Consider the following 23,933-nt stretch of genomic DNA (forward strand, 5'->3'; position numbering starts at 1 on the left):
TGTTCAGCTCCTCTGCGCGCAGTGTGTGGGGCTGTCCAAGGCTGGCCTGGGTCCCGGGCAGGCTGCCCACAGCTTTTGTTGCCACGGTGCCGCAGGAGCCTGGCACCTTCCCCGGCCTTTGGCCAATCCCCTTGGCCTGGGAGTGGACATCGTCTGCCAGGTCCAGCCCCTGGGGTGGTCACAGATCAGAGGGTAGGCACCCATCCAGGGGGATTGAGGTCAGCAGGTGGATCAGGAGCACGTGGGCCGAGGGGGCTGGGGTCAGCAGGTGGGTGGTCGAGCCCCTGGGCCGGGTGGGCTGGCCTCAGAGTTCAGTGAGGCAGATGCAGTATTGGCACCTGCATGGAGTCCCCAATCTCAGTCGCACTGTGACTGCCAAGAGACTGTGCCCTCGGGCACTAGTGGGCCCTGAGAGGGGAGCCTCCAAAGCCCCAGGCTCCCATGGCGAGCAGCCTGCTGGCCGGCCCAGAGCCCTGCAGTGTGGCCATTCCTGAGCTTCCCTGGACCCTGAGGGGCTATGAGCAGCAGCAGGGTGGTGGGGGGAGCACTGGATGGGACTGCACAGTGACACTCTAGAGCAGGGGTCCTCACACTTTTTAAACAGGGGGCCAGTTCACTGTCCCTCAGACCTGTTGGAGGGCTGGACTATAGTTCAAAAAAAAACTATGAACAAATTTCTATGCATACTGCACCTATCCTATTTTGAAGTAAAAAAACAAAGAGGGCAAAAACACCCGGCCGGCTGGATAAATGTCCTCGGTGGGCTGCATGTGGCCCGGGGCGGGCCAAAGTTTGAGGATCCCTGCTCTATACACTGAAGCAGCGAAGGCCAAGCGTGTACACCAGATTGCTGCCCTTCCTGTGTCCTGGCAAGCACTGTGAGGCAATCGAGGCACGATGGATGTGGGCTCAAGACTCTTTCTTGTCCCAGGGGGCGGGGGTTTGGGGGGCAGGCCCTTGGGGCTAAGCCTGCAGTCCTGGCTGGACTGTGGGTAGGCAGCACGCAGCTTGGCTCACTCCACAAGCTTTTGCCTCTAAACTGGGGTTTGTTGTGGCTCCAGCCTCATGGGGTGTCACAATGGTCTTGGGGTCACAATGTTTCCAGAGTAGGGCTGGCCTCGGAGAGCCTCTGCCACCACTTCCAGTTCCTGGGCTTCCGCAGTGACCCCCAAGGGTGACCATCCCCCACCCAGCAGCCCTGCTCCCAGGCCCAGACTGTTGCGAGAGTCAATTTTGGGGGGATGGGGGGATGGGGAAGGAGCCCCCTTACTGCAGGACTGGATCTCACTGCCCTCCTTACTCCCCATGATCCACCACATCTCATTCCACTTGCAGCCCCAGCTCTGGTTTCAGGGGGGTGGGGGGGTCGGAGCAGGGCAGTCTTTGGGACCCAGAACCTTGGGAGCTCTCCAGCCCCACCCTGCCTGGACAGGACAGCCACTGGCTGGGGCCCGCAGTGGGGTCACAGGCCCAGGGCCAGCCCCCAAGCTGCCCTGAGAGGGGTGGGCTTCACCTGGGAAGGGAATTTACAGACTCTTCTGTTGACCCAAAAAAAAACAAAAACGAGGTCCCATAAAGTGGTTAACAGACAGCTAGGGTGAAGTGGCTCTTCCCCTGACCCCCATAGGCCACACCCCTTCCTCGCCCACCCCTCAGCTCTGCCAAGTCGTCCGGGAGCTGAGGTTCATCTAGTCACATCTGTTTTACATGTGTCCACACACTGACCCAGCCTGCCCGTCCAGCCTCTGTCTCAGAAAGAGGGGTGCTTGGGGAAGAGGGCTCAGGCCCCAGTGTGGACCACCATGCGGGACCCCTTGCAGCCTGCAGGATCATCCCGGCTACTTCCCCTGCGCCTGCCCCAGACTGGTCAGAGCCTAGCTTCTTGTGACTGAGAGTGGCCTGCAGCGAGTCAGAAGAGAGGGGGGCCACTTCTACTGAGCTTCCTAGGAGAGGGGGCACGGTGCCCTCCAGGACTGGGGAAGCCTCCAGGTGCTAGAGCCTTGGTCCCAGGACCTGGTCTCCCTTTCCTCATCCAACCACTGCCCAACCCTGCGATGCCCCTGGCCCCAGGCCTCAGTCTGCGTACGGGGGTGGACAGGCCTAGTCCTCCAGGTGCTGATGTGTGTATGGCTCTGGACCCTGCCTACCTGTGCCTGTGGACCCCTGGCCCCACCTGGGAGGGTTCAGTGATAAAGGGACTTGCCTGAGGCTCTGTGCTTTGGGCCTCACTGGTGACATCTCAGGGACACTCTGGGTTCCCAGTGGTGACCATGGCCCTGCCTTACCCTGGAAACAATGTAGGTGCACACATACCCGGACCCGCCTCGGTCCTTGCAGGGACTCCCCTGGCATGGCCATCACACCAGGTGGCCTCAGCTGTGGGCAGACTGTGGGTCAGCTCCTCCCCAGTCAGTGCTGGAATGGGGAGGAGCTGGCCAGCACAGCCCACAGGCCCACCGCCCACCCTTCTGTAGGAGGCAGAGAGTGATCCCACAGAGGGGACTAGGGGTCCCAACACCCATGCACCCACAGTCCCTCACACAGGCCAGCCCCACTCACAGTCCCTGCCCTGACAACAGCCAGCCCGTCTCCTCTGGGGGAGCCCCCAGACCCTGTTGGACAAAGCAGCATGGAATCCAGTGAGGAAGATGAAACAGATGAAACCCCAACCCACCCCACACCCCCACAGTGGCCGAGAGCAGGGTGGAACTGGCCCATCACCAGAAGGCAGGACAGGGGGCCAGTGGCTTGGAGAGATGAGAGCCGCCTGTGGCTGGGCCCTCCCAGAGCCCAGGCAGAACCAGTATCCTCCTTATGGGTGCCGGGGGAGAGTACCCTTAGAGAGGCCCCCAGCAGACACGCTATCCTCAGGGGTCCCCACTTGTTCCTCAATCATTCATCTCCTCTGGGGGTGAGGGTAGCCTGGATGCCTGGAGGTCCAGGGCCTCAGACAAGGCCCACTGTGGCGGGGGTGGGGGGGGTGCCAGCCGATCTTGGACTCTGGCTGCTGCAAAGACAGACATCAGGCCTGAGGTGGCCTTGGGTCCACGTGGGGCCAAGTCCCTATGCAAGAGTCTGAAACTGGGGCATGGTGTGATGGCACCTTGAGGCAGCAGGGCATAGTTGAGGGGGCATGGGGGAGGGGCTATGGAGGCATGGGGTTGGGGGCATGGTGGAGGGACTATGGGGGGTAGGAGGGGGCCCGGTTGGGGCATAGTGAGGGAGAAGGTGGAGGAGGGGACACTAGCCTGTTCTTCCCCAGCCCCTAGCGGCTGGCCTCCAGCTCAGTGCCGCAGGAGTGGATGAGAGCACCCTCCCGCCCATCAGCAGCCCCTGGGCTAGCGGCAGGGAGGCACCATAGCAGGAGTTAACCTGCTCTGTCGATGGGTTGATTTCCCACTGGTGCGAAGGCCAGCCCACAGCAGGTCTCTGGCTCCCACCTCCCGGGGATCAGGGTTGCAGGCCATGGGGCTGGGGGCCGCCCCACAGCAGTCTCCTTGTTTCTCAGCTCCAGGGTACCCCAGATTTTCGGGGAGTCTGGCATCTACCTTCCTACCCATGAGCCACTTGGATCACCATGGAAACAGCAACGTCCTCTACGGGCAACATCGTTTCTATGGAGCCCAAAAAGGCAAGACAGGGAAGCCAGTGGGGGGCGTGGTGTGTGGATGGGGCGTGGTGCATAAGGGGCGTGGCAGGTGAGGGGCGTGGTGGGAGCAGTGGAGGCGTGGCCTGTGAGGAGGCATGGTGTGGGGCAAGCCACGGGATGTGACTCCACAGGGGCCCAGGCCACCCCAGCAGGGTAGCGCGGTCCAGGACTGGCCAGGGCCTAAGTCGGAGAGCTAGCCTGCAACTCCGCCACCCGCTGGGCTGTGCGGAAGAAGGTGGCTGCACCTCAGGCCCAGCAGGTGCAGCTCGGGGTGGGGCCCGAGGCCCCTGTCGGCCCGGTGCACACTCAGGAAGCTGTTTAGGATGGGCCAGCTCCCAAGCACCCTGATTCCCACCGTGTCTTAGGTCCCCCACAGCCCGCCTGTGCCCTCACACTGTTCAGATGGTCTCTGGACAGGGTGGGTACAGGGCCCTGAGGCAGAGGCCCAGCATGTGAAAGGCCAGGCGTGCTTGAATGTGCGTGTGTGTGTGCGACTGTGCAGGGTGGCCCCACCCAGGACCCTGTTGGAGGACCAAGCACCAAGAGGGTCTAGGGGTGTCAGATGAGTGAGCCCCAGCTGAGCCACAGGAGAAGCAGTGACCAGAAAGGTCTTAGAAGGGGGGGGCGGTCGCAGCAGTCCCCCTCTCAAAGCGGCCATGGTGGCCCCAGCTGGGAGGTTTTAGGGGTGGGCACCCAGGAAGGACCACAGTGTCTGCCCAACCCTCCTGCTTTCGTTCCTGCCATACGCCCTGACTCCTCCCTTTGCCCCCTTAGCCTCCGGGCCACACACCCCCAGGCTGGCCTTAGGGGCAGCTCCGGGGGGGCCTGGACTCTAGCCTGTGGGCCGCCCAGAATGGCTTGGCCGGCTTCCACCAGGCCAGACAGACCCTGGGACCCTGGCCCCTCGGGGGGACCCATCCTCCCAGGCCAGCGCCCCCAGCAGAGGGTCTTGAGGTTGGGGACGGCTGTCCACTGAGGAGAGCCCCCGCCAGCTGTGGTCTCGCCCCACCCTCCTCCCTCAGTCCGGCCGTGCAGCTGTTGGGACAGCATGTGTCGGGCGGGCAGGTGGCCTGTCCCGGCCGAGAAACCCTCCTCCGGCAGCCACGGTGGCAGGGGAGCCCCGACCTCCCCCATGTGTGGCGGTGCCCCTTCCAAGAACATTATTTGGTTTTGGAAATTGAGCTAATTAGGTTTGCCCCTCCCCCTGCTGCTCTCCTGTCCCTTGTTTTTAATTAGCAGGAAACTGATGAGGAATTTACATGACTGAGGACAGCTTCCCAAGTTCCAAATCCATGCCCCCTGTCTGCATGCAGCCCCTCAGCTCTGCTGCTGGGGCACCCAGCTGCACGGAGCCTGGCCAGCTCCCCAGGGTGTTCCCAGGGCTGACGGAGCCCAGAACAGCCCCACCTGGTAGGAAGGGTCTGCTGGCAGCCAGCCTGGGACCTGCTCCAAGACCACTGATGGCTCCCTCTGGGCACCAGGCTCGGGGCAGAGTGGTCCTGGGTGTGCCACAGTGGCGGCAGCAAGTCCTTCAGAGGCCACCTCCTCTTGGACACGCCCTTTCAGCTATACCTCTCCACCTGGCCCTGAACCCCCACCTGCACCCCTCCTGCCCACCACCTGAGTCCTTCATCTGAGCTCCTGCCTGTTTCTGCACCTCTGTCCCTCCGCCTGTGCTCCCCCTCCTGCACCCCACCGCACCTGAGCCCTGTGAATGGCTGTGTCCTGGGCATCTGTGTTAGAGTGAGGGTGTGTTTTGCGTGTGTGTTTGTGTGTAGAAGGGGCAGTACCTGCCTTCAGACCTTGCCTGCCAGCCTCTGGGAGCCCCTTAGCCCCTCCTCGAGGTGACCCTAGAGCTTGGGGGCCCTCAGTGGGCCAGCCCCAGTCAGGGCAGGGGGACTGAGTGAGCACGGGCGGGGTCAGAGTAGAGCAGGTTGGGGACATACGGGGTGTGGGGGGGGGGTCTGCACCCTGCGGCCCTGACCTGTGATCTCTGGTACACAGACAGCTTCTACCTGCGCAACCTGCCCCCGCAACCCACTCTCCTGCCCTCCAACCACAACTTCCCCGGCGTGGCCCGCACCGCCCCCGGCCACCCCGTGGGCTCCTGCAGCCGCGAGCGGGGGGAGGCCGGCCCCTTGACCAAGGGCCCCAAGGAGTTTGACCGCTTCCTGTTGGGCAAGGAGAAGGCTGGCAAGGCGGCCGAGGGCAAGGAGCGTCTGGCATCAGCGGGAGAGGACGGTGGCAAGGAGAGGCACCGGCTGGTGCTGCCCATGCCAGCCGATGGGCACTGCCCCGACAGCGCCATTCCCCGGGCGGCCTGCGAGGGTCGAGCCAAACACCTGGCTGCCTGCCTGCTTAACACCAAGGTGCTCAACGGGGACATGGGCAAGGCCACGCTGGCTAGCTGCGCGGGGGGCATGCTGGGCCGGCCCGGCGCGGGCACAGGAGCCCCTGGGCGCTGCACCAAGGAGGGGGCGCCACCCCCGGAGCCCGGGCCAGCCTTCAGTGAGTGCCTGGAGCGGCGGCAGATGCTTCACCACACGGTCTCCTATTCCATCCCCTCCGGCCTCCCCGCCGGGCCACCCCCACCCCTCAGCACGGCCCCCAGCTCCTTCCCCTGCCTGCAGTTGCACGCTGCCGGCCCCGAAGGGCTCTGCCCGCTACAGGACAAAGCCCCTCGAGACCTGAAGGCCAGCGGGCCCACCTTCGTGCCTTCCGTGGGACACCTGGCCGACAAGACCCGCCCTCTGCATGCCCCTGAGGCCTGTGCCGTGGCCGGCGAGGGCAAGGCCCGGCATCTGGAGGGGGCCGCCGAACATGTCACTTGCGGCATCACCTATGCCCACCTGAAGGCTGAGGGCAAGGGTGAGCGGCGGGCAGGGGGCTTCGAGGCCACCCTGAACCCCAGGCTCAGGGGCCTGGAGTACCTCTCCAGCTCAGGCCCCGAGACCCCCTTTCCCGGCCTCCCCAAAGGCAGCCTGGACAAGAACAGCTACCTGGAGCTGCCCGGGGCTGGGCCTGAGTGCGTCCACCCAAGCCACCAGGACCCCACGGGCGGGAAGATGGCCCAGACCTGCTGCGCTTTAGACAAAGGCCCTGGGAAGGATGCCCCACTGGGCATGCCCATGACCCAGAAGGTGGCCCGCATCCGCCACCAGCAGCACCTGGTGGGCCCCGAGGGAGAGCTAGGGTGCAGCGGGGCCGAGGGCAAGCGCAAGTCCCTGGACCTGGCAACCCTGGGCTACGGCGGGCCCCACCTGCCGCCCTGGAATGTGCAGGCCGGCCAAGGGGCTGCCGTGGCTGTGGGCGAGGAGCGTAAAGGCAGCAGTGCCTACCTGGACCCCTTCAGCAGCAGCCTGCAGCCGGCAGCCCTGCTGCCCCAGGAGCTGCCCGCCCCGTCAGACGAGGTCTCAGCCATGAAGAACCTTCTCAAGTACAGCCGCCAGGCCCTGGTTGTGGGCCAGAAGGCGCCTTTCGTGGGCCTGGGCGGCCTCAAGGCCAGCTGCGGCCAGCAGGAAGCCAAGTTCCCAGCCCCCAAGGGCCCGGGCCAGGCCCCAGGCGAGGTGGATCGGCCGGACTGTGCCCGCAGTCGTGAGCACGATGCCCTCCACGGGGACGGGGAGGTGCGACAGCCACCCGTGGGCATCGCGGTGGCACTGGCCAGGCAGAAGGACACCCCAGGCAGGCCCGAGAACCCCTACAGTGCTGGTACAGGGCGACCGGGCAGGGCAGCTGCTGCCTTCAAGGGTGAGTGAGCCCTTCCCAAGAGGGACTCGGGGTGGGTGGTGCCCAAGGGTGTGGGTAGTGCTCAGCTGTGTGGGAGGCCACCCTGCCTGCCCTCAGTTGGCCCCCTCTAAGAGCTCCAGGGCTGGGGACCCTCTTCACTTGTCAGTCAGACACCCCGATCCTCATCCCATGTGTCCGCCTTGCAGCTGGTGGTAGTGCCCGCTCCGTGCACACGGTGGACCCGGAGGCCGAGGATGGCCGGACCCGCCTCTGTGAGGACCGCCTGGGGCTGGCTGGCCGCGAGCTGCTGCTTCAGTAAGAGCTGGCCGCTATGGGCCTGCGGGGAGGGACGTTGGGCCCGGCCTGTGGGCTCAGGGTCTGCAGGGCAGGCTTTGGGGTTTTGCCCTACGTGGGCAGTGCTCTGGTGGGAAATCCGGAGCCTGGGGTCCGAGAGCCTCCAGGGCCGGTGACCGTGTTCAAGCTCGGGGTCTCGGGGCCAATGGCCACGTGGACATGGGCTGAGCTGTTGCCTCGTAGGGACAGCAAGGAGCTGGTGGAGTTTGCGCGGACGCACCCCTCGGGCAGTTGCCATGGAGAACTGGGCCCCCACCTCATGATTGCCGGCAGCTCCTCCCTGCAGAACAGCCAGCTGGGCGGGGACCCGGCCCCCCACACTCACCCCACCCACCCGCCCTGGCTGCCCCGCACCCGAAGCCCCTCCCTGTGGATGGGGGGGCATTCCTACGGTCAGTGCAGGGCAGTGGGCGGGATCCAGACTCCGGCCCCCATCCTCTGGGGATGGCGCTGACTGGCCCTGACTGCCTGCCTCTGCCTCCGCAGGCCTCGGGCACCCTGCCCTGCACCAGAACTTGCCACCCGGCTTCCCCGCCTCGGTGCCTGGCCCCATGCCCCCCGTCTTCCCCCTCTCCCAGGACACCCCCACACAGCTTGTCATCCTGCCTTCCGAGCCCGCCCCCCACACCGCTCCCCATGCACTCGGTAAGGGGTGGGCCAGGAGTGCATGGGCGGTCAACTCTGTTCCCTGCATGGAGGGGGGGCAAGACCTTGCGCGGAGGGGTCGGTGAGGTGGGCCAGGGTTGACCGCTCCTCTGCCCGGCCACAGCTGATGTCATGGACCAGGCCTCGCTGTGGCCCCCCATGTACGGGGGCCGGGGCCCCGCCTCCCACATGCAGCACCCCGGCCAGCTCCCCGTGTACCCGCGCTCCCAGCTCCTGAGCCAGCAGGAGGTGTACAGCCTGCAGCAGCAATCCCAGCAGCCCCTGCAGCAGCAATCCCAGCAGCCCCTGCAGCAGCACCTGCCCGTGCCCATGCCCCAGCCGAGGGCTGCCCAGGCCCTGGAGCTACAGCGGCAGGTTCAGTTCCAGGTACTGGACTGGCACCCAGCCGGCACCACTCCTCTGCTCTGTGCCCTGGATTATCCCTTGGGAGGTGGGAGGGCTGGCCAGGGACCAGGGAGTCTCACCTCTTCCCACCCACAGCGGAAACCAGATGACCACCACCTGGAGCCAGGGGAGCCGAGCCCGGAGAAGGTCCTGAAGTCCACCCACAAGCCAGTTGCCTTAACCCCCACTGCTAAGGGCACCTCCCAGACGGTCACCAACGGCCCCAAGCTTGCTCTCTGCTGCCACTCGCCCACCCCACAGCCCCCCACCCGCTGTCCCACACCACCGCCCCCGAGGCCCAGCGCCCGGTGCACTTTATCTGTCTGCCCTGCCATTGGGGGCAGCATGCCCGCCCGCAGCCCTGGGCCTGCCTCTTCAGTTGCCCGAACTGAGGACAAGGGCACAGGGGGCCAGCAGCCCCAGGATGGCCCCAAGGCCCAAGAACCAGGTGAGCTGCCCCCTCCCAGGGCCTCTGCTCTGTTCCACCCTTCCCGTGCCCCTGCCATCCTCCTCCTCCTCGGGGAAGACCGGGTGGGTGCCCATGCAGGTCATAGCTCCAGCCTGAGCCTGGGGAGCAGGGGGCTGGCCTCAGTTGCCCGCCCACTCCCCTGGCAGGCTGTGCAGTTACGTCTGAATGAGGCTCAGCATTCACACTGGAAACCCACGCGGGTAGCACTAACCGGTCCCAGACTGGCAATAAGGGGCCGAGCCAACAGAGGTTGTTGGGTGGTTTTTTTGTTTGTTTTTCAGGGATTTTTTTTTTTGTTGCAGTTAATGGGGCGTGCGGTCTCAGACATGCTACCGGCTCCCCAGCCCAGGCCGAGCCTGATTCAGGCTTTGTGTTGCTCAAAGAGACCCCTTTCTGCTTGGCTGCAGCAGCTGCCCAATGAGAGAGGGGTCCCGGCTGGAGGGTGGAGAGGGTGTTAGGGGGGGTGTGCAGGAGGCCTGGCCAGATATCTCCTTCCACAGGGAGCCTTTGCCTTGCTGCCCCCCCCCCACACACACACAAAGCAGTGTGTCCCATACCACACAGGTGGAGTGCTGGAAGCCTCCTGAGAAGGCATGAGATGTCCACACCTTCCCAAGAGCGAGGGGCCCTCTCCCACTGCCCTGTGTCTTCCCTGATGCCACCCCTTCTTTTGCAGCACTGCCCTCTGGGTACTCGTGCCCCCCAGCTTGTGTGGGCTTCTCCTCTGCCCTCCCTGCGCACCGACTCTCTTCTGACCTCGTGGGCCCTGAAACTATGCAAGCCACTACCCCTGCCCAGCCTGAGCCCCTGAGGACATGCCCACCCAGGGAGCCGCCACCCTGCGCTCCCACCAGCCTAGAGGAACCTGGGATGCTCCAGGGGGCCGGGGAGACCCCAGACCTCACCGCCGCCCCTCACCCCGCTGAGCGGAGCCCCCTGGGGAAGGCAATGGACCCCAGCCCACTGGAGGGGCTGCAATTCGGGGCCCTCGTCGAAGGAGAGGACTCATTGGGGGCTGCTGTCCAGACTCATTCTACTCAGGGAGGGGAGCAAGAGAGGACCTCGGAGGGGTGCAAGGAGGAGGAGATAACACAGGGTCCCGCGCCAGGGGTCACTCCCCAGGCCCCGGAGCAGCCAGCCTGGAGCCCGGATGGCCAGGCCAGAGAGGAGGAGGAGGTGGAAGAGCTGCAGGGGCACAACACAGAGGACACGGCAGAGGGGAACCCGCAGGAGATCTGGGACACCTGCGTGGACAGTGGCAACTTTCCCAGGGTGCTGGCCAGTCTGGATGCCCTGGTGGCCGCCACCATTGACCTGGGGGACCTTCCAGGACTCAGCCCTCTGCAGCCTCTACCCCCAGCTGCCCTAGGGCCCCCCAGCACCTCAGCCCCGCCCCAAAGCTCAGGGATTGATGGCATCGCCTTGCTCAGCGAGCTGGCCGACCTAGAAACCCCTTGGCAGAGGGACCAGCACGTCCTGGGAGGTGAGTGTCCACCCGGCTCTGGGCCAGTTTGGCTGTCCCCGGGGTGTGCTGGGCTCCTGGCCAAAGCCCCTTGACAGTGAGGGACCAGCTGCAGGTGTGCTGGATATGGGGCCCCCATCTCTCCCCCCAAAACCCTGAGGCTATGGAGGGGCAAGGAGGGTGACGTGATGGGGGTCTTAGAGGCAGGGCCAGGGGCCAGCCTCCTCCGCGTGGGCTTTCTCCTCCCCACTGGCTTTGCACCCAAGATGCCCACCGGGCCTGGGCATCAGGCCAGTTGGCCCAGCAGGGAGAGAGTAGGTTTCCAGTTAAGAGGACAGGCCGGCTCCTCTCAACCTCTCCCTGGGCCAGGTGGGGCATCCTGGGGGCACTGGGTCAGGCCTTGGCGGGGGGTCCCACCGTCTTTGTGCTGCAAGGGAGTAAACTGAAGGTTCATGTAAAGTTAATTTCCCCCATGAGTGAGTCCGGGGGTCCCCAGAGAGAGCTCCCCGCCCCCAACTCTTGGGCCACACTGTGAATGCGTGGACTTTGTCTGCAGGGTGGAGGGTGGACAGTGACAAGGGAGGCGAGTGTGGCCACCACTTGCTCGCTGAGGAAAGGCTCTCCACTGGCCGGGCAGCTGTCGGAGGCCGGCCCATGCGGACAGAGCCCCATGGCTCTGGCTTAGTTAATCTTGACGGTCAGATCGTCCCCATTTGTGTGGGTGGTGGAGTCCCTGCCTCTGGGCTCCTGAGTCCCCAAGGCCTTCCGTGGGCACTAAGAAGCCCATGTCACGCCCAGCAGGAACCCCTGGCCCCGGTCATCCTCCTCTCCCCCTGCCTCCTCCTAGAGCGTTCCTCGGGCCGGACGCTCAGCGCCTGTCCTGTGCTGGCTGTGCCTCTCACCGTCGCCGTATTTGTCACGAGCCGAAGCTGCTCTCCTTGGGACGGAAATATTATCCCTCCTCCCTCCCCACCTGCAAAACCAAACCACTGCCCAGAGGCCACCTCCGCCAACAGCCACCCTGCAGCCCAGAGGGCTGCTCCCAGGGTTTCCCCGACAGTAGACCTTGACGGGAGCGGCTGCTGGGCTCAAACCACCGACCATGTGGTCAGCAGCCCAGTGCAAAACCCACTGAGCTACCACCCAGCCCAGCCCACTGCCCCGGAGTTGATTCCGGACTCGGGGCCGAATCCCCGAGTTGTTAAAGCCTTTAGGAGCAGACGGCCTCCGCACTCCTGTGGTCCGGCTAGTGAGTTGGAACTGCTGATTCCGCGCACACCGCCCACAGCGCCGTCTCAGTGTAGCTGTGGGCTGTACAGGTGCACGTGTACACATGCGGGGGCGTACACAAAACCTACTGCCACAGGTTCATTCCAACTCGGACCCAAGAAGCGTTCTGACGCTGTGACTGCAGATGGGCTGCCACACCTCCCTCACTGTGCATGAAGTTAGCAGTCCACTTAGGCCACTGTGCCGCCGGCCTCCGGGATGGGTCCCCGTGTGTGTGTGTCTCGCTGTCCCTGTGCATACACCACATCTGGGCTGTCCATTCTGCAATTGGTGGACACTGCCTTGTCTCTGCCTCTTGGCTCCTGTGCATAGTGCTGTGATGGCCATTCGCGTACACACACTGATTTGAGTCCCCGCTGTCAATTCCACGGGCATAGACTCCCACGTATACCTAGAGAAGATTAAGGAAGACCCAGGGAGAACTGATGCATTTTGAATTGTGGTGAAGGATCCGGAAAACCCCACAGACAACCAGAGCTCTAAGGTGTCTGTTGGAAGATGCGCAGGCCGGGTGCTCTGTGGACTCGAGGATGGAACCAGGCCCTGCAGAGGACACCAGGCAAAATGAAGGGAAAGGCCCTTAAGGAGCCGCATTGACACAGTGGCCGCGTCACTGGGCTGAGTGAGGATTGGGCGGCTAGTGCGGGACCGGGCAGTGTTTCATTCTGCCGTGCAGGGGTCGCCACGAGTCGGGACAGACCCAACGGCACCTCATGCGTGACCAGCACCTAGCGATGGACTTGCCGGGTCGCGTGCTCAGCCGATGTTGAGCTGCCAAGGTCACAGCGCCCCACGCAGGGTGCCTGCCTCTCCACGCCCTCGCCATCGCTTGTACCTTTGCACGCTCCTGTTAGAATCACCGCCCAGGTGGGTATGCAGTGGCAACCCCTGGACTTGAGTGTCCCTGCAGATGAAGGATGTCGAAGTCCAGATGGCACCGCGGTGAAGCGCTCGGCCAGCCCCGTGGGAGATGAGCCCTGGCAGTGTGCGCCCCTAAGGGGTTCAGCTCTGCCCCGTCGTCTTGGGTTGCTGTGAGTCGAGTTGGGGTCAACTGCAGCACACAGCCACCGCGGTGACCACGGGTGGGGAGCCTTTTTGCCGTGTGCCTATTGGCGTCTGTTTCCTCACCTTTGGCAAGCTTCCCGAGAGCCCTCTGCCTAGCTTTTCATGGTGGAATGAGAAGGCGTTTTTAATACCCCCTGAATATTAGCCTTCCCCTAGGAGCCTGGCAGCACAGTTAAGCTTTCGACTGCGAAGGGAGCGGTCGGCACTCGGAGCACCCCGGCCCTCCCCACCGCGCCACCGTTCCACAGAAGACCTGGCCACGGGAGAGCAGGCTGGCCCATGGACCCCCTTTGGTCACATGGGGTCACCATGAGCCTTTTCACTTTCTTGTCCTTTGAGGCCCCCTTTTTGAAAAATGAAGTCCAACCTACCCGTTCTTTCGTTGCCTGTACTTTTGGGGGGCGGTGTGCTGTGAAGCCGTTGGCAGAGGGAAGTTTGTGACTCATTCCCCTGGTGTTTTCTTCTAAGAATCCTGTACGTTTAGCACTACGAGTCAGGTCTTGACCTATTTTGTGTTGATTTTTAGATATTTCTTTAGATGGCGTGAGGTAGGGATCCAACTGCACTTTTTTGTGCGTGTGGAGATCCGGTGGCTACAACACCATTTGTTGAAGATGCTGCTTTCTCCACTGAATGAATTTGGCATCCTGGTGGCTATCAGGTGACCACAAATGTGTGGGCTCATTCCTGGACTTGCAAATCTGTGCTCCTGATTTATATCTCTGTTCCTATGGGAGAGCCACACTGGTTTGATTGCAGTCGTATTGTGGTAAGTTTTGAAATCAGGAAGTGTGCGTCCTCCAGTCTTTTCATTTTCAAGATTGTTTTGGCTACTCTGGATCTCCAAAATTCCATATGAATTTTAGGATGTTTGGCTCTTTCTGGGAGCGCGCGCGCACACACACGCAAGTGCCGTTGGTGTTTCATTCTGTGTGTGGCTGGGGGAGGTATTGCCTCTTAGCCTCCTTCAGGGATACAGGTGGTTAATGTGTGTTGCAGCGACCTGGAAGGCTGGGTTTTGAATCCCCTCAGAGTCTACTTCTGAAAGGTTAGCATTGAGAGCAGAGGGTCAGTCTGCTCTGACACACTCGGGGGTGGATGTGAATCGGAATGGACTCAAGAGGCAAGTGGTCATCTTAGCAAAATGCTGGCTTTCCACCCATGGACAGGGGCTGCCTCTCCATTTCTTCAGCTCTTTCAAGGAGCCCAGGTAGTGTAGTGGCTACCCTTCCAGTGGTGACCCACAAGGCCAGCAGTTCGAAGCCAGCAGCCGCTGTGCAGGAGAAAGATGAGACTATTTACTCCTGTCAACAGTGAGTCTGGGAAACCCACAGGGGCAGTTCTACCTGCCCTTTAGGGTCACTGTGAGTCAGTACCGAGTGGAGGGCAGGGAGTTGGTTTCGGTGTTTTCTGAGGATAAATCTTTCACTTCCTGTACACCTGCGGGGTCTGTTGCTTTTGATGCTGTTGCTGATGCAGGTGTTTTCTTGGCTTCCTCTTGGGGGCATCCATGGCTCCTGGTGGGAACACACTGACGTGTGTGTGTGTGTGTGTGTGTGTGTTGGTTTTTGCACCTGCAACTTTGCTGAGATCCTGTATTCGCTCGGTCAGGCTTTTTAATGTGCTCTCTCAGGTATCCTCCAGACAGGATCATGCCTTCCGGGAGTAAGGATGCTTGTGTTTCGTCTGGCTGTGACTCCCACTACGGTGTTGACCAACGGTGGCAGAGATGGGCCTCCTTCCATCTGAGTGGAACCTGTGTTCTTTTGACACGTTCCCGTTGTTCCTCCACCCTTCCTTGCTTTCTGACATTGCAGGACACTCCAGTCTCATCCTGTCCCCACCTGGAAGCAGTGAATTCTCCAAGCTTCCCCAGCTCTTTTCATGGAGAATGCTTAGAAGCCAACCTCTGGGCTCTTGGTGTGCTCAGTGCAATTGGGCTGCTGCTGCTGCTACCACGCGCCCCCCAGTGGACAGAGCTAGCTATTTATTCTGAAAGTTACCTTTCCGGCGGGTAGCTCTAGTGTAGCACCACCTGCCCTCTGTGTTTGTGTTTCCTTCGCCCCAGTGAAAGCCTGTTCCCATCACCCCACTACCTACGTATGGAATCAGTTTCACCTCACCTGTGACCCATCTCCCACTTCTGCTGTTCCTCCCTCCTCTCTCCACCCGGGGCAGTGAGCCCCCTACATTACTCCTGCAATCAGCATGAGAGTAGCTGTCCGCCCCCCCACTCCCACCCTCATCCCGACCCTTCTGACCTGCCATGACCCTGACCCAGGATTCTGACCACACTTCCAGGCCTCCTTCCTCGCCTGCCCGGCCTGCTATGGACCTGCCCTCTCTTGCCCAACCCAGGGCCCTCTGGGACCTTGAGTGGGGGTGCCAGTGGGGAGAGGACAGCTTCCAGGGCCTCCAATAAAGGGAGAGGTGGATGGTGTGTATACAGCCAGACGGAGGGGAAGGTGGGTGAATGGCAGCTCTTAGCTCTGGTGGTCAAGCCTAGGAGGTGCTGGCAGTACGGCATCTCTATCACACGGGCACCTGCCTCTGAGACCTCTGTCCTTGGAGCCGAGCATCAACCTGTGGTGGCCTGAGGGCCTCTCACGGGTCTTGCTCAGAGCACTTCTTGTCCAGGGCCTGAGTGTCCGGGGCCTAGACCCCTCTGGCTGCTGTTGTAGCCCCAACCCACAGGCACCCTCTGGCCAAGGTGGGAACACACGTGCTCTGACAGACTTCTCAGGAGTGTGTGCGCCCCTAGCTCTGGTGGCGGGAGGGGACTGCCTCAGAGCTGTGGCACCTCAGTCTGCCACATACCCACAGGGGGAGGGCTCTCATCTGGAGAGGAGACCACCCCTAGAACCTGGCCCTAACTATACTCCCCACATCTTGGGGGACTTGGCTACCTCAGGGCCCTAGGGTGGTACCCACAGAGCCTGTACTCTTTGGGGTAGTCTGAGTCCTGACCCAGCACAAGACCCCAGTCGGGGGTCAGCGTGGGGACCCTATGCTTACCTGCACCCCCAGGCCCATCTGCCGTCCCAACACCCAGGTGCCCACACCTGTTCACAAATGCCCATGCACACACACTTGTATATACACATGCTCACACATACAGGTATATGCTCTCGTACCTGCACACACACCTGTACACATATAAATCACATGTAACCATGTGTGCACACTAACACCTACACACAGGTGTGTATGTACAACTGTACACACCTGTTCACACACATACTCATGTACACGTCTTATCCACACTCACACCTGCAGACACCTGTGTATATACATACGAGCTTGCAAACACACCCATGTAACGCATGCACCCTGACCCCCTCGTCTCCCCAACAGAGGAGCAGGAGGAGGATGTGCTCGCCTCCAATTTGAAGCGTCTAGCCACGCTGGCCACAGCCTGGTCCCTGGTGGAGGCCGCGGGTCGGGAGCACCCCGCGGCCCCAGCGCCAGCCGCCACCCCCAGCGGCGGGCCTGCACTCACCCCCCGCATGCAGATTCTGCAGCGAAAGGACACCTGGACCCCGAAAGCCAAGCCTGTAAGTGGAGGTGCCAGGCACCAGGCTGATGCGTGGGGGGGGAGGTGAGCCCACTGTGGGGGGTCCACCTGCCCTATGCTCACAGCCCACGTGCCACACCCCCAGGTGTGCCCATTGAAGGTGGCTATGGAGCGGCTGGACACGCAGGAGGTGGAGATGCGCGTGCGGCTGGCCGAGCTGCAGCGACGCTACAAGGAGAAGCAGCGCGAGCTGGCGCGGCTGCAGCGCAGGCAGGACCAGGAGTACGTGCAGGCCACGCCCACAGCCTTGCCTTGTGGGTGGGGCCCAGGGGCCATCCTTGGAGAGAGGGGCCAGTCGCGGCAGAGACCACCCTGGGAAACCACTTCTGGGGCAAGGCTGATGCTTCCAGCGGCACTGTCAGAGGGGGTCCCCTCTGGGGGGCCAGAGGAAGTACCCAGTTAGAAGGGGTGCAGGGGGTCAGAAGTCAAAAGGGGACTTGGGTGGTCAAGGGGGTTACTGAGGACCAGGGTGAGACTGAGGACGCAAATGAGAATGCTGAGAGGTCAAGGTGGGGCCACAGATTGGGGGGTCTAGGAGGCCAAAGATGGAATGGGGTTCAGAGGGGGTGCTGGGAGACCAGGACGGGCCTTGGTTGGGGGACAGCAGGGACAGGGTGGCAGGAAGGATGCTGGCCAGCCTTGCTTTTCGGTCAGCTGAGTCAGGGCACTAGGCCAAGGCCTGTGGAGCCTCCCCTGCAGGGCCTTCTGCAGGAAACTGGACATAGCAGCTGACTCTCCCCCACCCTCACCACCCCGTGTCCCCAGGAGGGACGAGAGCTCCCGGAGCCCCGCCCGCCGAGGACCTGGCCGACCCCGCAAGCGAAAGTACACCAGCCCCCTGCCTGCCCTGCGCCCCGGGGGCCAGCTGGCCAGGCATGACAGCAAGAGAGTCAAGTGAGTGCCAGCCCTCTGGGTCCCAGGACGGCAGAGGCCACCTTGAGTGCCCAGCAGGACAGGACAGGGACCCCCTTGGGTACAGGCCTCCCCTCTCTTTACCAGCTGTCAGACCCAGGAGCCCCCAAAGGTTCCAGTCCGTCCCCCTGCCCCCGCCATGCCCAGCCACACAGCTCGGCCACCTGCGCCCGCCCGGCCGCCCCCAGGCGGGCAAGCCTCTTTATCTGCGGCCTGAGCTGTTGGCCACGCTGCGCGGCTGCGAGTTATTACCCATTCCCGCCCGGCGCGCCCGGCGCGCACTCCCGGGCCTGGTATAATTGTCCTTCTCGGCTACAAATTGCCTCTCCCGGCAGGCCCATTTGCATAAATCCTCTGAGCTCCTCCAAACACGATTGGCGAGAGCCCGTTCGCCCGGCATCAATCCTGATGATTCGGTAATAATAGTTAAATCTGCACTAAATGGTTCCTTCAATTAAGACAGAGGCAAAAATTAATCTCGGGGCTTTATGTCACAAAACATTAGCAAACGCAGGGAAGGTTACCGGGAGGGGGGTGCTCATTGACTGTAAGCGGTGGAGGGAGGGAGAGCAGCATATGGTGGGGGGCATCTCCCTGAGTTGTCCCTCCGCTTGGTCCAGGTGTTGCCCAGCAGGGGGCTCTAGGGGACCCCTCTGAGAACCAGCCAGGGCTGGGAAGACTGCTGGGCACAGCTAGGCCCACAGGTCAAGGTTGCCGGGGACCTGGCAGGGCTGCCCCACTTGGCTACCACTTGTCAGCCCAGGGAGCCTTGGCCAGCATTGTGGCCACTCCTTGCTGACCCCAAGAGCCAAGTCCCACCTGGGAAGCCCCCGTTGGTTACAGGCCAGCAGCCCCAGGATGGAAGAAACAGACTTTGCTGGGACCTGTTCCCTCTTCCCCAGCTCTGGGCTCTTGTCCCAGACTCTCCTCGAAGCCCTGGTCCCCGAGGGAAGCAGCTGGCCATGGGGCCCAGGAGCAGCGTCTCTTACCTGAGGCCTGGTGGTGGCTTCCCACTGACCTCCCCCTTTGACAGACAGGGGACACCCCCTCATTTAGCAGGGTGCTCTACCTCCATCCACAGTACACTTTGCCACTAAGCAGGGAGGGGCAGGAGAAATCAGGGGCCAGCCCCGATGCTTAGTTCAGTCAGGCCGAGGGCCAGCAGCCAAGCTCCCTGTGGGAGGTGCCCGGGCAGACAAAGGACCCTGGCAGTGTTCCCCAAGAGTGCCCAGTGATAGGAGGAGCAGCTGGTTGGGGTACCCCAGCCCTGCCCTCTCCCGTGGGAGTAGAGAAGCTGAGGTCCAGCAGCAGACCTACTGAATACATCTGGGAGGTGGGAGGGGGCATGTGGGGTGATGTTACCCTGCTCAGTGGCAGGGACCCAGGGCTGGGGTCCACGTTCCTCGACTGCTTCCCCAGGTCCGTTCCCAGGCAGGATTAGCCAATCTCCTCACATCCCCTGTGCCACTGACTGCGCTGGCCCTGGCCTGCCGCTTCCCAAGGACCGAGATGGACCCCCACCCTGCAGAAGCCAAACGGTCTCACCCATTATCCAGGGGGGAAGATTGAGGACATGGAACCGGTCATGGATATGACTGGGTGACAGGTCAAGGCAGACACAGGCACATAGCTCCTGCCTCCCCCAACAGCAGGGCAGGGCAACAGGTGTGCCTCCCTAGGCCACGTGTAGAGTCAGGAGGGGGCCCCCAGGGAAGCCCTTGGGAAGAACAGCATCAGCCAGCCAGGCTGTGGGGGACCAGTTCAGGAGCCCCTACCCATGCTGGTTATCTGTCTGTCTGCCCAGGGCAGTGCGGACAGGCCTGAGCCTGCTGTGTGCAGAACTGCGGGGTGCCGGGGAGCCCCCAGAGAAGCAGAGCCGACTGGAGCGGGGTGTCTACATGGGCCTGCAGGCCACCCCTGTGGTGAGTACCCCCATGCTCTGAGTCAGCTGCCTGGGCTAGCTGGGCGTCCAGGTGGCCTGCAGCAAGATAGGCTGGTCACCACTAAATGACCAAGAGGGAGACACATTTGGGGTCAATCTCTGTCTCCTGCCTGCCATCACCATGCCCCAGGGTGGCAGGCTCCAGCACACAGACCTAGTCCATCCGCAGCCCATGGGGGTGTCTGCCCTCGGGTGGGATGGCAGCACTGGAACTCGGGGAATGGCCCAGGCCACCCCACCCTGAGTGCAGGCAACACTTTGTACACGGCCCGGCATCCCTGCTCCAGAACCAGGTACCCCGCTGCAGCATCTGTGGGCAGGGAGGAGAGGCGCACCTTGTCCACAGGGCTGCCGCGTCGAAGTGGCCAGCCCTCTCCCCACATCTCCCATGGTGTGGGGGGGGGGATGCAGCACTCTCATGGGCTGCCAGCCCCACCCCTCCTCCTCCCCTGTGAAGGGGTGCCCCTCGGTTCCCGAGTCCTGGGAAGCACAAGTGAAAGCTGGGTCAGCACGTTGACCCCCTCACCCCAAGCCCTGGCCCCCTTAGAAAAGCAGACACCTGTCTTTACATACTACAGCTGTCACCATGACCACAGTACCCCCCCTTCCACCGAGGCTTGGTGGCCCCCAAGAGCCTCAGGGAGCAGCCATTGCATGGACACTGGCAGAGGGAACCCCAGACCACGTGGCAGGTGTCTGCGTGTGAGGACAGCGCCATTTTCCCTTTGGTCCCCAGGAGAGGGTGCAGCGCAAGAAGAGCGGCCCCCAGGCCAAGCTGGCCGCTGTGGTCGCCCACAAGGTGGCCCAGCTGAAGCCAAAGGTCAAGAGCAAGGGGCTGCCCACAGGCCTCGGCCCTTTCCGGCGGAAGGAGGCTGTCCCGGGCGGGTGTATCCGAAAGAAGCTGTCCAGGACCCAGGCCACCAAGGTGTCAGGGGTGGCCCGTCACCCACAGGCAGAGGGTGATGGCAACAAGGAGGTGCCCACGTTCCTGGGCAAGCTGCCAGGTACTGCCCAGTGGGAGATGGAGCCTGCCGTGGTGGGGCTTCCAGGCCAGAGTCCCTGGTTGGGGACCCCAAGATACTCCCAAGCCCGGCCAGAGTTGGTGGTGTGTGCAGGCTCAGAGAGGCCATTGGCTGGACAGGTAGGGACAGGAGATCAGGGTCTCCTTGTGGGGGACTAGGGTCAGATCTCAGTGCCCCATGGGGTCACATCCTGGGGAGGGAGGTAGAGTGAGCCCCTGGCCCCCCATTCCTTCTAAAGCAGAGGCGAGGTACCGACAGGTCTGGCCAGCGCCCATGTCCAGGAGTCCCTGGACAGAGAGGTACTTCCTCTCCACCCTCAGGGCCTCCCTGACAAAGGACAAAGGATGGAGCCCCTAGTCTGAAGGGGAGAGGAAGCAGATGTGAGGCAGGAAGACCAGGCATAGCAGGGGACCCGGCCCAGCCTGGGGGTGAGAGAAGACTAGACCCAGGGGCCCAAATGAGCCCGTAGGTACCCACCGGGGCAGGGGCAGCTGAGGGCATGGCAGTGACTGGTCCCCCACAGCCCCCAGTGTGCCTGTATGCTCGCGTGCGGTCGGCGCCCCTGCATGGTGGCCCTGGGCTGCCACGTCATGGGAGCCCGCCTCTTTCTCAGGCAGTGACTCTGACATCGAGGACTGCGAGCACCTCCTGGGGGCCGAGGTCCTTCCCAAGGAGCCGGCCCTGGCGCTGCACGCCGCGGCCAGCATGGCCATCTTGGGGGCCTCGCCCTCCTCTGTGGTCAAGATGGAGGCCAACCAGAAGGCCAAAAAGAAGAGGGAGCGGCAGGGCCTGCCGGGTAACCCCACGGGGGAGGGGCCTGGGTAGGGCCTTTTGCTGGGTAACCCCAGGGGCAGGGCGGCTCCCAGCAGGGGTCTGCCAGGACCCTCACTGATGCCTCCCCTCCCTCCTACAGGAACCTGCCGCCCAGCTAGCCCCGAGGGAGAGGTCAAGATCAAGAGGCGGGCAGTGAGAGCCGAGGTGGGTGCCAGACTAGAGCGGGCGCCTGGGCGGAGGCCACCGGGAGCGGCTGGCAAGAAGAAGTCCAAGGCCCCAGGGGGCCTGCGGACCGAACCCAGGATCTCGGCCTCCAGAGAGGCCTTCTTTAGCCCGGCCCGGGCCTTTGCCTGCCGGGAGGAGGGCGGCACGCTGGCCAACGAGCGTCTCAAGAGGGCCACGCGAAAAAGCACCATGCTGCAGCCAGCGCTGCGGGTAAGGGTCCCCGGCACCCATGGGTCCTGGGCCAGAAGGTGGGAGGGCCTTGGAGGACCCTCCACCACCCACCTTCCTCCTCCAGCTGTGGCTCAGGGCACCCCCCTCACACAGCAACCTTCTGCCCACCCCACCCAGCGGAAGAACGGAGCCCTGTCCATCACGCTGTCCCCTCGCAATGCCAAGGCCATCCTGGGCAAGGGCAGGAAACTGGGCAAGGTGAAGACCAAGGGTGGCAAGCAGGTACCACCCCACCCCTTCCCCCAGAGATGACTCCCTGCCCTGTAGAGCTGGCTTCTGCCCCCAGAACTAGAGCTGACCCCGCCCCGCAGGGCAAGGGCCGGGCGGTGAGCCGGCTGCTGGAGAGCTTCGCGGTGGAGGACCACTTCCAGTTGGACGACAACAGCAGCTTCTCCGAAGAGGAGGACGAGGACGAGGACGAGGATGCAGAGGGAGCCGGCGGCCCCCTGAGCGCAGAGCAGAGCGCTGCCCTGGGTGAGACGGACAGTGGGGTGGGGCTCTGCGGGGGCGGGGTTCTGAGGCGGGGACCAGGCCGAGGATGACACTGACTCCCACCTGCCCGCAGCGCGCTCCTGCGTCATCCACAAGGAGGACCTGCAGGACGGACTGCCTGTGCTCATCCCCCGAGAGGACAGCCTGCTGTACGCAGGCAGCGTGAGGACCCTGCAGCCCCCCGACATGTAGGCCGGGGTATGGGGGAGGGGCGGGCACGTGGGCGCTCAGTGCTCTGGGCGCCTCTCACCCTGCCCTGGCCCCCTAGTTACAGCATCGTCATCGACGGCGAACGTGGGAACCGGCAGAGGGTGTACTCTCTAGAGCAGCTGCTGCAGGAGGCGGTGAGCATGGGGGGCGCCACTGCTGCCCCCACAGCCATGCCACGCTCTGCCCACTCACTGACCGGCCCCCTCTGTCCCCACAGGTCCTGGACGTCCGGCCACAGTCCAGCCGGTACCTGCCACCCGGCACCAGGGTCTGTGCCTACTGGAGCCAGAAGTCACGCTGCCTCTACCCGGGCAATGTGGTCCAAGGTGAGTCTGCCCCGCGGCTCCAAGCTGGGGGACCCAGAGCAGGCAGCCCCTGCAGTCAGCTCTGTGCTGCTCCAGCCGAGGCACAGGAAGTGAGGTTGGGAGAGCCCCTGAGTCCTGTGCTGGGGTCATGTGGTCCTCTTGACCCAAGGCAGGTTGGTGGAGTCACATGGGGGGGACAGGAAGGAGGGGGCTCCTCACTCACCCCTGTGCCCTGGAGCCCTGCATAGGGCAGGGTTTCCGAGATTGGAAATTTCTACCCGAGCAGACAGCCTCCTCTTTCTCTCGTGGAGAAGCTGGTGGGTTTGAACCCCAGAGCTTGTGGTTAGCAGCACCACCAGGGGGAAGGTCACCCCTGCCACGGAGTCGCTGCTAACTTGTAGAGGCTTCATAGGACTGGCCCTTGAATTTCCAAGACTGTAATTGTTTATGGAACTAAAAAGGCCAGTTTTTCTCCCGAGGGGTGGCTGGTGGTTTCAAACTGCTGACCATGTAGTCAGCAATCGGCAGGTAAACACTATGTTACCAGGGCTCCTGGTAACCAAAAAAACAAACTCACTGCTATGGAGTCAATGCTGGCTCACAGGACAGGGTAGAACTTCCCTGTGAGTTTCCAAACTAACTGCTTAGGGGTGTGGGAAGCCCCGTCCTTCTCCCAAAGGGCAGCTACTGGTTTTGGATTCTTGACCTTGGGCATCATGGCCCGAAGCACAGCCACTATGCCACGAGGGTGGGGGATGGAGGGAAGTCATTTCCCAACCACAGCAACAGGTGGAGAGGAAGCACCTGGTCCTGATGGGGCCAGGGGCTGGGTTTGCCCAGTCATTTTCCAGGGACCTCCCAGCCGTCCTGGGACCCACCTAGGGACCTTCAGGGTGCTAAGCAGAGCCCATGGAGTGGCTGATGTCACTGCCCGCCCTCCACAGGGTCTTCCAGTGATGAGGAGGAGGACCTGGACTCCGTGGTGGTGGAGTTTGATGACGGGGACACCGGCCACATTGCTGTCTCCAACATCCGGCTGCTGCCCCCAGACTTCAAGATCCAATGTATGAGTGGGGAGGGGGGAAGAGGGCCACAGAGTGGTGAGGTCCTGGAAGGGAGGAGGTGGCCTAGGGAGCTGCTGAACCATGGGGAGGGGCCACCCAACAGAGAGGACGTGA

The 23,933-nt window shown here is 62.9% G+C and overlaps 1 protein-coding gene across 3 annotated transcripts in view; it reads left to right on the forward strand.

Moving 5' to 3' along the window:
* The window catches only part of BAHCC1 (BAH domain and coiled-coil containing 1), a 55,374-nt gene that overhangs the window by 26,811 nt on the left and 4,630 nt on the right, over positions 1-23,933 (forward strand). For 2 of the 3 annotated variants that reach the window (XM_075562346.1, XM_075562345.1), the window contains exons 4-24: positions 3,509-3,631; positions 5,654-7,399; positions 7,585-7,693; positions 7,916-8,124; positions 8,219-8,377; positions 8,502-8,764; positions 8,879-9,230; positions 9,928-10,734; positions 16,423-16,622; positions 16,728-16,864; positions 17,408-17,536; positions 19,359-19,476; positions 20,233-20,500; positions 21,132-21,314; positions 21,432-21,727; positions 21,866-21,970; positions 22,060-22,222; positions 22,314-22,428; positions 22,509-22,584; positions 22,668-22,776; positions 23,700-23,819. In XM_075562346.1, the coding sequence (XP_075418461.1) occupies positions 3,509-3,631; positions 5,654-7,399; positions 7,585-7,693; positions 7,916-8,124; positions 8,219-8,377; positions 8,502-8,764; positions 8,879-9,230; positions 9,928-10,734; positions 16,423-16,622; positions 16,728-16,864; positions 17,408-17,536; positions 19,359-19,476; positions 20,233-20,500; positions 21,132-21,314; positions 21,432-21,727; positions 21,866-21,970; positions 22,060-22,222; positions 22,314-22,428; positions 22,509-22,584; positions 22,668-22,776; positions 23,700-23,819 (5,787 nt within the window). The remainder of the gene's footprint in view (positions 1-3,508; positions 3,632-5,653; positions 7,400-7,584; positions 7,694-7,915; positions 8,125-8,218; positions 8,378-8,501; positions 8,765-8,878; positions 9,231-9,927; positions 10,735-16,422; positions 16,623-16,727; positions 16,865-17,407; positions 17,537-19,358; positions 19,477-20,232; positions 20,501-21,131; positions 21,315-21,431; positions 21,728-21,865; positions 21,971-22,059; positions 22,223-22,313; positions 22,429-22,508; positions 22,585-22,667; positions 22,777-23,699; positions 23,820-23,933) is intronic. The other variant, XM_075562347.1, reaches the window with a different exon arrangement.

This window comes from Tenrec ecaudatus, chromosome 10, assembly GCF_050624435.1.
Source record: "Tenrec ecaudatus isolate mTenEca1 chromosome 10, mTenEca1.hap1, whole genome shotgun sequence".
NCBI lineage: Eukaryota > Metazoa > Chordata > Mammalia > Afrosoricida > Tenrecidae > Tenrec > Tenrec ecaudatus.